The sequence below is a fragment of the Coturnix japonica genome, chromosome 1, assembly GCF_001577835.2.
Source record: "Coturnix japonica isolate 7356 chromosome 1, Coturnix japonica 2.1, whole genome shotgun sequence".
NCBI classification, from domain to species: domain Eukaryota; kingdom Metazoa; phylum Chordata; class Aves; order Galliformes; family Phasianidae; genus Coturnix; species Coturnix japonica.
This window is the reverse complement of record NC_029516.1, coordinates 111903411-111916772: the sequence shown is the minus strand read 5'-3', so window position 1 is coordinate 111916772 and position 13362 is coordinate 111903411. Positions and strand designations below refer to the sequence as shown.

Sequence of the window (13362 nt, the reverse complement as noted above, 5' to 3'; positions counted from 1 at the left end):
ACATTAACTACAGTGTCAGTTCCCAAAATACCACTCTTCATCAACAGAGAATTTCCCCAGTCAAATTTAATTTTGTACTGTGGGAAGATAGGCTGACTGCAGCCCCAGTTATACCATGACATCTATTTATGGATCTGTCCATGTTTACAACACTGCACTTAAGAGCGGGGAAGCTTAAGCTACAACAGCTTGGATCTGGTCTGCTTAACCATTTGTCCAGAAGATTTTCCATTTTTTTCAGCTGCTCTGTTTTCTGAAAGCTTCGTGGTCCTGTCCTGATGATGCAAATGAAGTATATCTGCTGCATGGCAAAGTGCCGGCCTTCCCCATTCCATTGTCCCAGATCTGACCCAGGCAGCACAGAGGAGTACATGTGAGCACCAGGACACGAAATAAGGGTTGCCTCAGCATCTGTCCCATCCTACAGCTAGACATGGGCCCATCCCACAGCTGAAATGCTGGGGTCTTCCCCCCTGTATCATTAGGCATTAATCCACTGAGAAACGTTTGCATTTTGTTACTGTCATGGAAACTCTGCTGCTCACACATGAGAAAACTCCATAAAAGAATTTAAAAAGACAGAAGAATAATAATTATCAACATCAAGCTGTGTTATTATTGTGGACTCCTGCTTGTTATGCACTTACAAACACAACACACTCTGAGCTTGGTGCTGGGGAGTTTTCTGGAATTCAGATAGGAAATGACTTCATGAAAGGCCTTTAGTAATAATACCAGTCATAACTTCAGTGTGAAATTCTGATAAACAATAAGCGCTGTCTTTTCTTGGATCTAAGCATCCAAAGGAATACACTGTGCAAAGAAAATTCAATAAAAACTTGCTAGGCAGATGCATGTATACTGCTCTATCTCGCCAACACATACACACACACAGATAAGCACCAGAGTACCAGAAAAATAGCTGCTTGTGAGAAATGAGCAACAAGCTTATTTCCAGAAATAACATTATTTTAAAAACTTAAGCAAAGCTGTTATTTCAGCTGCTTGTCTGTAATCGTCACCTGAAACTTTGAGATTAACTCAAAGTTAAGAAGATTTTTACAAAAACTAGGGTTTTTCTGTTACTAAGGCTGCATATGTACACATACACATACCCATACGCATATATATAGCATGTTATACAAAACACATTTGCAAATGTTTAAAGGCATAATATTTTTCTTACCATTCCCTCTTCCCCTTTGCAGTCTTAGTTGCTCTTGGCATCTACTGCTCTTTCACGATTCAACTGCTTTTAAAGTTATAGTTACCTTGCATTACAGTCATGGATCAGGTCACTACAAACAGGGTATACAAATACTTTGCAATAGCAGTAATAACAACAGTCTCTGCTTCAAGGAATAAAATTCTAGAGCTTTTTTTCACATCTGAATGGAGACACACTAATCCTGCTTTCCACGAAACAGGCGGGTTCAGTGTCACATTAGCCTAGCATTATACTTGAGCTAAATTTCCTGTCTAAACACGACCAGTTCTCTCAGACATAGATATCAGCATAGACACTGCAGCAGAGTCTGTCAAGTCTGTAAACACGCCATCAGGGTAAAAGCATACTTCAAGCACAGGAAAGGAAACAACAGCTGGACACAGCTGAGCAGATGGAAGAGTACAGGAAAACAGTGAGGCTGGACCAGTCAGCATGAGAGGCAAAGCCTGCAGTGAGAAGATGAAAGTTGTGTTTTATTTCTCATATGCCTAGCAGACGCCATCTACCATTGCTTTCCTGTTCCTCTCAAAACTGGGATGATAGTTGTCATTAGATTTTCTATGCTAGTACAAAAATAGTTTCAAGAGGTTCCTGAGAGCCCAGAAAGTGGCAGTCTTAGGCAACTACCAGCCCCACCTAGCTTTGATAAAGCAACTCCATTTATTAAATAGCTTTGATGGTTTCTGATTATAAAAGGATGAAACTTGTGAGAAGGAATATATATTTTACTAAAGCATATTTTCTGAATAGCTACTGCATTTAATGATTCACCTTTCACAGTGATGAAGGTATGATCACATGAGCAAATATATATACTTAAATAAATGGAGAACACTCCTAACTCTTTTTTCCTTCTGTCTTCCGAAAAGAAAAACAACACAAAGTCACCAGTAGGGAGATGCAACTTTGGAAGGAAGTGAAGCAGTAAGGAGGTTTCGGTGACAACAGGAAGAAGCAGCACCACAGAGTCCATAGGAGACAGCACTCAAGAAGTGAAGCTGCTCCGTCTCCTGGCAAGGTTTTGGAACCAGAGAGCTCTGCACTTGGACTCTTGCTGAGCCACCTGCCTGTCCCACCACACATCCCTAACCCTAAGTCTCTCACCTCAGAGGTCAGGAAGGCAACACAGCAACAAGCTGTAGCCCTACAGGAAATAATAATCAACACAGCCAAGTGCAAGGTTTTGCACTTGGGCCTGAGGAATCCCCGGCATACATAGACTGGGAGGAGCAGTCCTTGTGCATGGCCCTTCAGAGAAGGACCTGGGGGTCCTGATGGATGAAAAACTTAACATGAGCCAGCAGTGTGCTCTTGCACCTTGGAAAGCAAATGGTATCCTGGGCTCCATCAGGAGAGTGGTGGCCAGCGGGGACAGGAAGGTGACTGTCCCACTCTTCTCTGCCCCCTCAATACAAGAAAGAGCGCTGTTGGAGAGGGTCCAGAGGAGGGCCATGAAAATGATTGGAGGGCTGGAGCACCTCCCCTACGAAGGCAAGCTGAAGGAGCTGGGCTTTTTCAGCCTGGAGTAAAGAAGGCTGTGGGGAGACCTCTTTGTAACCTTTCAGTACCTAAAGTGAATCTATAAACAGGAGGGGGGTTAACTCTTTGAAATCATACACAACAGCAGGACAAGGGGAAACGGTTTTAAGTTGAAGGAAGGAAGATTTAGGTTGGATGTCAGGGGGAAGTTCTTTACTATGAGAGTGGTGAGGTGCTAGAACAGGCTGCCCAGAGAGGCTGTGGATGACCCATCCCTGGGGGAGGTGTTCAAGGCCAGGTTGGATGGGGCCCTGGGCTGCCTGGTCTAGTATTAGATTTGGAGGTTGTTGGTCCTGCCTGTGGCAGGGGAGGGTTGGAGATTCGTGATCCTTGAGGTCCCTTCCAACCCAGGCCATTCTGTCATTTTGTGATGATCTTTTTTGTAAAACACAAACTTGAAATGACTAAAACACATATTTTCATTGCATCTTTGTGACCACGATAAAAATGCTTTTAAGCTAAATTTGGAAAGAGGAGGAAGGAATTTTACCTTGACACCACATTTCAGGCGAAAACTTACTTCAAGTAGTGAGCTGTCTAAAATGATTAATCTACATGCTGGTCAGTTTAATAGATATATAGGTCTTGAGATGTACTCTTACATCAGTTCCCCCAACATGCTTACTAAAACATTTCTGTGGGCTCAGCATGTGAATGAATTCACAGATCAACTTATTAACAGATGACAGGTAGCCAGAGGAAGAGTAGTCTTCATAGAAGAGCTGCTTTTACATTCAGGAATAGTCTCTGTGCCCTTGCCAGGTGCAAGGGAAACAAGAAAACTGGGAACAGTGATATTTACTAAAAACAGAATTGACTATTCTCCATCCAGCCTCAACCTTCCAGATATCAGCAGGGAGACTCATTCCCATTCAAACTCCAGAGAAGGCAATCGCACCCCAACGCTTAACTGAGAAGTAACATTATCAGGTTTCCAGCTAGCTTTCACACAGGGTAGAACCCAGAGCAGTCTGAGTATTTGTGATGTAAAGTGGCAAATGTCTTCAGAAGCTCCGATATATTCATGTCTTTATCTTATCCCCCTCCACTTCCAAATCTGTTTTAATAAAAGATTGGTTTTGCTTGTCTGCTTGCTTATGACACATCCTTGATCTAGGGAAGAAGTATAAGGTAGCATGGGAAATAGTGTTCTCTCTTTACTGCACTTACTTTTCAGAGAAAAAGGCAAAGTGTTTCAGCCTTTCAAGTCAGCACGCACGTCCTGTGCACTCAGAACAACATTCCCTCAGCAGAGTCATGTGGAGTTAGATAACATCAATTTATGTTAAATAGTCCTTAAATAGAAGGAGAAACACATACAGTGCTGTTTTTAGACATACTGGATAATGCTTTTACATCGTCTGGTTTTGAATTTTTGTTTTTTCAGTGCGTGGGAGATACACTATCTCATGTTTTAATGGATGTGGTCATTTTCTCTCTGCGGCCAAGTTTACAGATCCTTGCAGGTTCTGTTCCCACATTTGGGGACTCTACATTTCCTGTAAGACCTTTAGGTCAGCGAGAATCTGCCAAATTCTATTCCACCAGTGAGCCTTCACAAACCTGACGTAACTGCGACAAGACAGAGCGCAGTAATGGTTTGGGTCACTCCACAGAGATTTATCAAGCAGCAGCCTGGGACTTCACAGCCACTGCAGCGCTCCGAGCAGAAAGTGCAAACAGAGTACAAGCACCGTACCACAGTGATATGGCCTAATGGCAACAGCCTTACTAGCTTGACCCACTTCCAATTTACAGGGGGGCTGTAAGGATGAAGGGTGCAGACTCTAGCAGACTGTGCTAAAGAGTGATTGGACAAAGGGAAATGGTTTCAAACTAAAAGAGGGGAGATTTAGACTGAATATAAGGGAGAAGTTTTTTATGACTGGTAGAAGAGCACTGGAACAGGTTGCCCAAAGAAGCAGGTAGTAGATGCTCCATCCCTGGAGATTAACTAACCATTAAACAGCTATGAACCTGGATCAACCTGCTACTTCTACCACTGTAGCCACCACATTTTCTATCTATCTGCCCCTCTACTGGTCTTCCAGAGTGTTGTAAATTTGACAAGTTGACAAATAATGAACAAAAGGCAACGTACAGAAAAGTGAAACTGATCATGTTTAAGAGCACCACCACTGTACATAGTGATGTAATGACTCTAATTTAAATAGGGCAGGATTTTGGTGTCATTTTGTTGTTTGTTTTGTTTGTTTGTTTTTAAGTTTGCTGTACAAAACAGCTCAAAATTCTTCTGTACTGTGCACCACCACAGCACTGTGAGTCTCTGGCCCTAACTTCCAAGAATGAGCAGTCAAGCCTGTAAGTTGGAGAGCATTACTAATGATTGGCTGGAGTCAAGATTGGATGATAAAAGCTGCAATAAAATGCTCAGCAAGTTAACAGTAAGAGCAATGAGATAAAGACATTACTAAATACCTCAGAATGTACATGAATTGAGGAATATTTTATGAAACTTTACAGACAGTTTCTTTTAATTTACACTCTGCAAAGAGTAACTCTTCATGGTTCCTATAAAGCACTCCACATACACAACAGAGTAATTAAATGCTGCAGCCAACCGATCTACTTCCCCCCTTAGAAACATCCACACAAACACTGCTGAACTGTTGATGCAGTTTGCAACACTTCTGCAAATACAGAAAAGAAGAACAGTGCACTCAGCAAATCTTTCCCCTTTTACTGGATCCAGTTTAAAAGAGTAAGGAAAATACGGTGGCTATAGCTATAAATACATTTGCTTAATGTGAAGAATCTGCTGTTTTCCTGTGTGTGATGAAATTCAAGCAAGAAGCAAAAGGAAAAGAGAAAACAAAGTTACTGAATGGGGAAAACTGTTCTTGTTCTTCAGAAGAATATCCATGTCATCTTAAAAACAAAAACAAACAAAAAAAAACCCCACAGCTGCCCAAATTTTGCTATAACAAGCAAAAAAATTTCTCTTAGTGCAAGACTTGCACAATTTACTTTGCACGGTAAGTGAAAATAGCACTCTATTGTTTTATAAACTTCCAACAAACTACACTAAGAACTTAAGTTCTAAACAGTGAGTCTCTCTCAAGTAGAGACTGCATCATAATTTTGATCAGAGGTATCACACCACTTTAATCACATCACCTTAGTTGTTATGCTATAAGGACATTCAATGCAAAAGAATTTTCAAGAGACTTACAGAACCCCCAAAATAAACAGATAGTAAATAAAATATAAAAAATTAAAAGAAAATAAAAATGCAAAACTGAAAAGAATAGAAAAAAGCATTTGAAGTCAATCAAGTATTACATCAGGTTTGAAACCAATCCCACAAGTACTAAACTTTCTTGAAAAGCTAGTATTTATCAACCCAATCTTAGGCTGCAGAGAAATACTGTGTGTAAAACCAAACATTCCTGCATCACGCCAACCGAGGAAATAGCTTATGCTTATGAAAAGAACCTTTTTTGATGAACTGACCTCCTCAACGATCGTGACCAGCTTTTCATTCAGTGACATATGTCACTGAATATGTCCCAATACTATTACTACTGCAATTCTGTTGCTAACTACCAGAGAATTGAATTTTGTTATCAGACACACAGGACATAACATGTTTTGCTGTTGTTGTTGTTTCACAGATCAAAATTTCACTGTTACTCCTTAAAGATCAGAAAGCATTATTTGCAATCATATTCAATTTAATCACCTTCCTGCCAAGTGTCAGATGGTAAAGTTAAATGCTGGAAGCTGGTACTATAAACGCAGGCAGACACAACATCTGTGGCAACAAGAACAAGACCCCTTCTATGATATGCTGTTCAGAATGGTATTTCAAGATGTAAGAAGATATTCTGATCATTTGGACCTTGCACCCACATTCAGAAGTCTTCGGTATTTTAGTGACCTTCCCTTCAGCATTTAAAGCTAAAAGCTGATAAGTTACAGAGTTGCTTCTCCTGTAACAGTAGCACTGGGAATGAGGAAAAGACTCATACGCATCACTCTCTGCATTACTAGGTCTTTCACCACTTCACTTATACCTTTATGCTGGTTTTAGTCTGATGATTTGAGAGCTCCCTGAAGCACTGTTCACTTTCAAAATGCATGAATTGGCTTCCCTGGAAACAGCACTCAAGTGGAAAAGAACAAGAGTCATAAGGTAAAAACTGTACTGGAGAGTAAGAGCAAGGGAAATTCTTTGGGTTTACACTTAGAGTTTATCAAGCACTTACGTAGCAGAAAGATTAACGCAGCATAAAAAAAATCCTGCTGGGCAGACTGAAAAAAAGCCAGTTTGGACACCCTGGTTTTCCTTTTATTCTTTCACTCAACTACCTTCATCACCTCTCGGTCATGTCATCCCATCAGCCATATCTCATCAGCCACATTCTACTTTCTACATCCCCTTACGGAACTGCTAACAATCTACCTGTCCTGGGAAGCCATTCAATTTTATACACGGCCAGCTTGGAGTGACAGAAAACACATTCTCCAAATGCCTACATATTTCCCGAGAACTTCTGCTAACAGCCAGTCACCTTTTCCTGAGAAGGACGCGCTAATGTATACACTGGGACATTTTCGGAACTTCTTTAAAACATCATCTCAAGAGCTCCTTGAGTTTTCATGAGAAATACAAATCACCTTCTACTTCCTCCAGCAAGAGCTTTCAATGCACAGTTGCTTACAGGCGAGGTTCTCTGTGGCCAAGGGCACAAAAATTCATTGCACTTTATGGATGTTCTAATCACAACAGCATAAGATTTGTCCTGGAAATATAACATAATGGATTACATTATCTAAATTAGATCTTCTTTTCTCCTCACTTTTTTGGAGAGTATCCCAGTTAAGGTCTAACACGTACATTACAGTTTCTGCCCACTTGGGGTTACATTTATAATAGCAGATTTGCACCTAAGTAAATGCATCCCCATTCTATATTGTCACAGCTTCTGGCCGATGGACACTGTCACACAGCAGTGAACTGAGGCTTTTTTACTTCAAGTTCCTGTGTTTTCAACACCAGCTCTTGACTTACTATGTGGAAATCTGAAAGTTACATTTTATTTCGCCTTTTAAAGTAGGGCTTGAGCACTTAAGAGCTGCGCAGAACAGATTGGAAATATGTGAATGTTTAGGAAAAAAAGAAGATCAAAAGAACCAGTAAACACATATTTTTAAGTCTCTGTATTCCTCAGTCCATTTCATGATTTCTCAGGGGCCCAGATTAAAAAACGTGGCTGTAGAGAGAGAGGAATTTTACAAAACTTTGAAACAAAGAGGTATGGCAAACAACAAGAAGGATGTCAATATGTGCACAACTTCCCTCTTGCCAAGCTGTGAGCTGTGCTACCCTCATCCACAGGGCTTCTGATCTACAGGGAATCTAATAAAGACTCTTCCCAAGTTCACCTGGTACTTGTAAACTTGTGCAGCTTGTGGATAGGTTCCCAAGTATTGAGGGAAGAGGTGGCTGCAGGGCTTCTGGTATAACATGTATTTACATGGGACAGTTCTAACATGTAACATCTGTAAATGGATATTTACGTATCAGATGAGTTTTACCATGAAAATGAAAACTATACAGAAGTACAAGAGAGCACAGGTTGTTCATTTTTTTAACATACACCTAGAAAAACACAACACTGCAATACTAGTACTTGGAAAAAAAATCACAAGGAATTAAGCATTAATTTATCGGACACTGATTCTGTGTATGTCTATGTGCAAATACATCCTTTTTCATGCCGTACTACATAAGTCGTACATATGCAGGGGTAAAAAAAGTTCCTAGCGGCAACAGTACTGAGATTTATAGTCTCTTTTGCAAAGTCCAGATTTATGTCACTAGATTCTAAAGGAAAAAATAAGAAGTACAGGAGGCCATGATTAGTTCAGTGTGTTGCAGACCATTACAAACAGAAGAAGGAAGAGAAAGCTAAATGTAAACAAGAAGTTCTGCCTCTTTCATTCTGCACCACATAATACCTTCTAAGCACTGCTGACTGCAGGACCTTCAGATCAGTTCAGGTATTTCACTCTTTCATCAGGGGGTAACCTGTGAACTGCATTTTGGTGTATATGCATTTGAAGAAAATAAGACTTAAACTCACACTGTTAAAAACCCAAGCAATCTAATAATGCATATACACAAATGAAATAATAAACATATACATTCTCTGAATAAGCTTTTTCAAGGCTGAGCATTGTAGACTTAGGTCAAGTTAATTTGAAATTTTCTTCAGTGTGTAAATTCAACTGTTAAATGTTATTTCTGTTACATCTCTTCTACCTTTTTGAGATGATGGATGAATTCTCTTTGAATAATACGTCTTACACAAATGTGGTTCTCAGCTTCTTTGAAGTCCATGGTCAGGTTAATTCTTTCCATAAAGCACCTAAAAGTAAAGTCATTGTGGATAACAAGTTGGACTAAATATAGTTGTAATGTGTAGAATTTCACTACTTAAACAAATTTTGAAAGAACACACATTTTAACCCGATGGTATGTCATGATTTTCCAAGCTACTGTTTCCTCCACAGTATTCTATGTGCTCTTTTCAGGAATACTAAACAAAAAAACAACAGAAGAAGCCTTACAAAAACCTCTAGGTAACTGCAAAATAGATTCACTGTGGAGTTATACTGGATTGACCCAAGCATCGCATTTCCTTCTGACATTCCATAGTTCACTGCATTTAATCACAACCAAGGTTTATGTTATTTAACTTCGATATGTATCAGATACTATGTCACAGTTGTGACATTTCAATCAGCAGTCTGTTTTCATCTCTTCTTGTAATAACAATTCTTTCATCCAAAGCAGTATTAAATAAGATTATAAGACAGTAGATGGCATCACTTTGTTGTTTTAAACTGTTGTACACTGAACATTTACTGTAAGGAATAATCCATTTTCAAAGATTTATAAACAGAGCTCTATAGACAGCACAGACAAGTGACATATCAGAAATTAAAATGTCACCATTTTATCACAGAATGGTTTGGGTTGGAAGGGACCTCAAAGCCCACCCACCCCAACCCCTGCCATGGGCAGGGCTGCCCCCCACCAGCTCAGCTGCCCAGGGCCCCATCCAACCTGGCCTTGAGCACCTCCAGGGATGGGGCACCACAGCTTCTCTGGGCAGCTGTGCCAGAGAAGTAAAGGATTTCCATGTAACATCTAAACTAGAACTTCCCTCTTGTTAAAACCCTTGTTCTGTCACTAAACACCCTGACAAAGACACCCTCACCTTCTGTCTTTTAGGCCCAGGGCCTCCTCAGAGACTTCTTTTCTCCAGGCTGAGCAATCCCATTTCACCCATCCGGTTGCCTTGATCTGTCATTAGTTTCATGCAGGCATCTTAAAGCAGACATTGTTAACCACAGCTGTGGCTGCCTTTCTTCCATTCCCTAGGTGCTTCCAAACCCCTCAGCCAGCCTCCTGCACACTGTCAGCTAAAGCCACTCATGCCTTCAAGAGATCACAAAGCGTAATGGCTGGCTTTGGGTAATCTGGCAGATGTGACCTCAGCTTAGCAGTATAGACTCCTTTCCTCATCTGTTCCCACTGGGATTGCTACTAAAGCCCCATCACTCTGTAGGGCATAAAACATGTGTAGAGAGAGCTGCGACCATTCAACAAAGTGGAACTCGACAAAGATGGTGAATGTCCCTGTTCAGCATCACATGAAACAGCCCTCATGAAAACAGAGCTAAGTCTAACAAGATTTGCTATTCACCACTATTTGATAATTTCTCTCTAAACATTCCTTATCTACTTTTTAGAAAGATGTGAAAAAATAGGCAGAGAGAAATTTCCTTTGTGTTTTCAAATGATATAAAAATCTGAAAAGGCAAACCATAAAAACAAGGGCATCTGTGCACAGCCTCCAACCACTGTACAGGAAAATGGGAATTCAAAGGAGGCAATGTACTAAGTTATTTTTCCTATTACTTTTCAGCAGAATAACAAAAACATTATGTTCTACTCAGGGTATTCAGACAGTGGCTGTCACTGCTGTTTGTAGGTGTAGGTGTTACACTCAGAATACGTGATCCAAGCAGCATATTTTTCCACATGCTGTTCTGCTAAGAACAAATGCAAGCAGGGTCTTGATCTTGAGATGCCATAAGGAAGCAGCCGGATGGTCTCTGCACCTGTACAACTGAATGTATGTATTCCAAGACTGCAGGTAGTCTGTGGTGCAGATCTAGCCCAGAGGTGGCTCTGCACTCGTTGATCCCTGGTGGCATTGCTCACGGATCCCTCTGCCCCACACAGTGCTCTGTGGAAGGGTCCCTGCCAGCTCTGTGCAACAGGGACAGGTGTGGAAAATGGGGAAAGGACAGTATAGATGAGAAAAGGAGCAAGCCAGAGCACTGGAGAAAATGCCCTTCCTTGCCCACAAATATACAACTCGGCTCTTCTTTACCCACTTCCAATCCCCTTCCCTGGACTTGCCTTTTAAAAAGCTATTGAAAGAGCCATGCTGTTTGTACACTATGAACTCAGAGATGGCAGCCTTACAGAATGTTTTGCAATTCTTTGCAGGGCTGCTGGCAGTTTATCCTCGTTCAGTGGATAAGTGCAAGTACCCACCAGCATGTGTGCTTAATATTGAGCGTGCATGTAATGGCAGCCAGGAGTTTGACCTGAACATCTTCTCCCTGCAGGATGGGACTTTCAGGAAGAAATGAATTCTCAAAACCAACGAGGCTAAGTAACTCATGAAGAAGCTATAAATATATGTCTTCAGAAAAGCAAAAAACGTCTACAGAGACTAGTGAAAACCAACATTAGAACGAACAGGTTATAAAATCTTTTGACCCTAACATCTACTTTTCCCCTCGGTGTTCAAATCAGCATGTTAGCAGTATACTACCAAAGCATTCATCCTTTTTCAGGCAGAAAATATGCCTTTTCAGCCACTCTGAGCATGTCATTTTACTTCTGAAAAAACAAACAGAGCTCTGGAGAGCTGTGATGAGCAGAGGCAGGAGGCAAGAAATAAATCTCGGATACAAGAAAGTACAGAACAGTCCTCAAATCCTTTGTCTTTTTATGGAAGTCACCTTCTAAAGAGTTGGCACTGCGTGCTTTAGACAATGCCCTTTATTTTTCCTTTAGTTTTTTTCCAAGTGTTAATTTCCCCTAACCAACCTGGCAGTAACATAAATTGAATGTCATTTTTTCTTGATAATACAATGAATTATAAGTACATATCTAACAGTAAGGTGAATCCAAGCCAGAAGCACCATTACAACTGGTGTAATGATATCTGATCTTCACATTCATTGCAGCCATATGCTTTCTTCTGAGACTGCTTTGAAATACCTACCAGTTGACCAGGTAGACAACTGGAGGTCACTAAAGAGTCTGTAATGTTATCCATAGTCAATATCACTATTGCAATGACCAAAAAATCATCTGATACAGCTGCCTACATTGAGAGGCCAGCCTCAAGTGCTCTTGCCCTTATCTTTAAGTTGCAGCTTAACAGGACAGATGATGTGGACCCAGGAACTAAAAAATGCAAAGTACCCAGTAAATAATTCAGGTGGTCTGCGCTCAGTGTCAGAAGCGATGTGGGGCAGGCTTCAAATTTAAGCCAAGTCTAAATGATCACACAGGGGTCTAGAAGGGCATTGTAAAGCAGAGGCAAGCAGGTCGCCTAATCCCACCAGTGGTTACACTAACTCAGCCAGCTTTGTGTGCCTTAGAATATCTGGCCTCCAGATAGATGTGAACTGAAGCCCCTTAGACTTTCTGAATTCTTTTGGTCAGTTTTAGATTATACTTTCATAACAACAAGGATTTTCTAAACCATTCTGACCAACTGGATGGATTTTGAGGAAATTAAACCTTACAATCACACTCTATACTAGAATCCTTATATAGAGATCAACATTATTCTAAAATTACAGGGGAAGTTGCACAGATGTGGCTACATTATTTCAGACTCAATTACATCAAATGTTTGAGCTAACCTATACATACAAAGCTCCTTAGTCTCCCCAGCTTACTTCTTACAGGAATAAACAGATTTCCAGAACTCCACACCTGCTGACAACAAACCCAAACAGGATTCACTGGCCTACCTGCACCTTTGAATTTATTTCCTTCCCATATCTTCCTTCCCCCTCTTCTGAACATGCCTTCCCTGCTAGATACAGATTTTAAATGAGCAATGAGAATGCTTGGTCTCCCAAGGTTATAATAAAGAACTTACACTTCTATCCCAACCTCAGCTGTCCTCGCTGGTTTGCAGGTACTCGTGCAGGTATTCGTGCAGTAATTGCCAATGGATGGTTATCTCCTTGCTTCCTGTTATAGGGCACAACTCTGAAAGCCTGAAGAATTACCTCCTCCTGTCTTTCACAGTGCTTTTAAGTGGATGGTGGGAGGGGCAGAATGTCTCCCTATCTCATTGTGTTAGGAAAGCTAAAATTCCCATTGAAAGTGACTCACCAACATTAATCATATATACACCAGATTGAAAAGCACTCAGAACATGAAGACTGAATCTCATTCTCAGTTAAGCAAATTAGAAGCAAATTGCTCAGCACTATCATATTATCTTAACTGCCATATCTGT

General features: G+C 40.7%; 1 protein-coding gene across 4 annotated transcripts in view; it reads right to left on the bottom strand.

Annotated features, from left to right (window-relative positions):
• ARHGAP6 (Rho GTPase activating protein 6) overlaps positions 1–13362 on the bottom strand; it is a 281800-nt gene that overhangs the window by 101574 nt on the left and 166864 nt on the right. The window contains exon 2 of one of the 4 annotated variants that reach the window (XM_015887045.2): positions 9057–9162. The exons of the other annotated variants lie outside the window; for them this stretch is intronic. Coding sequence (XP_015742531.1) covers positions 9057–9155 — 99 coding nt within the window. The 5' untranslated portion in view covers positions 9156–9162. The remainder of the gene's footprint in view (positions 1–9056; positions 9163–13362) is intronic. 4 annotated transcript variants of the gene reach the window in all.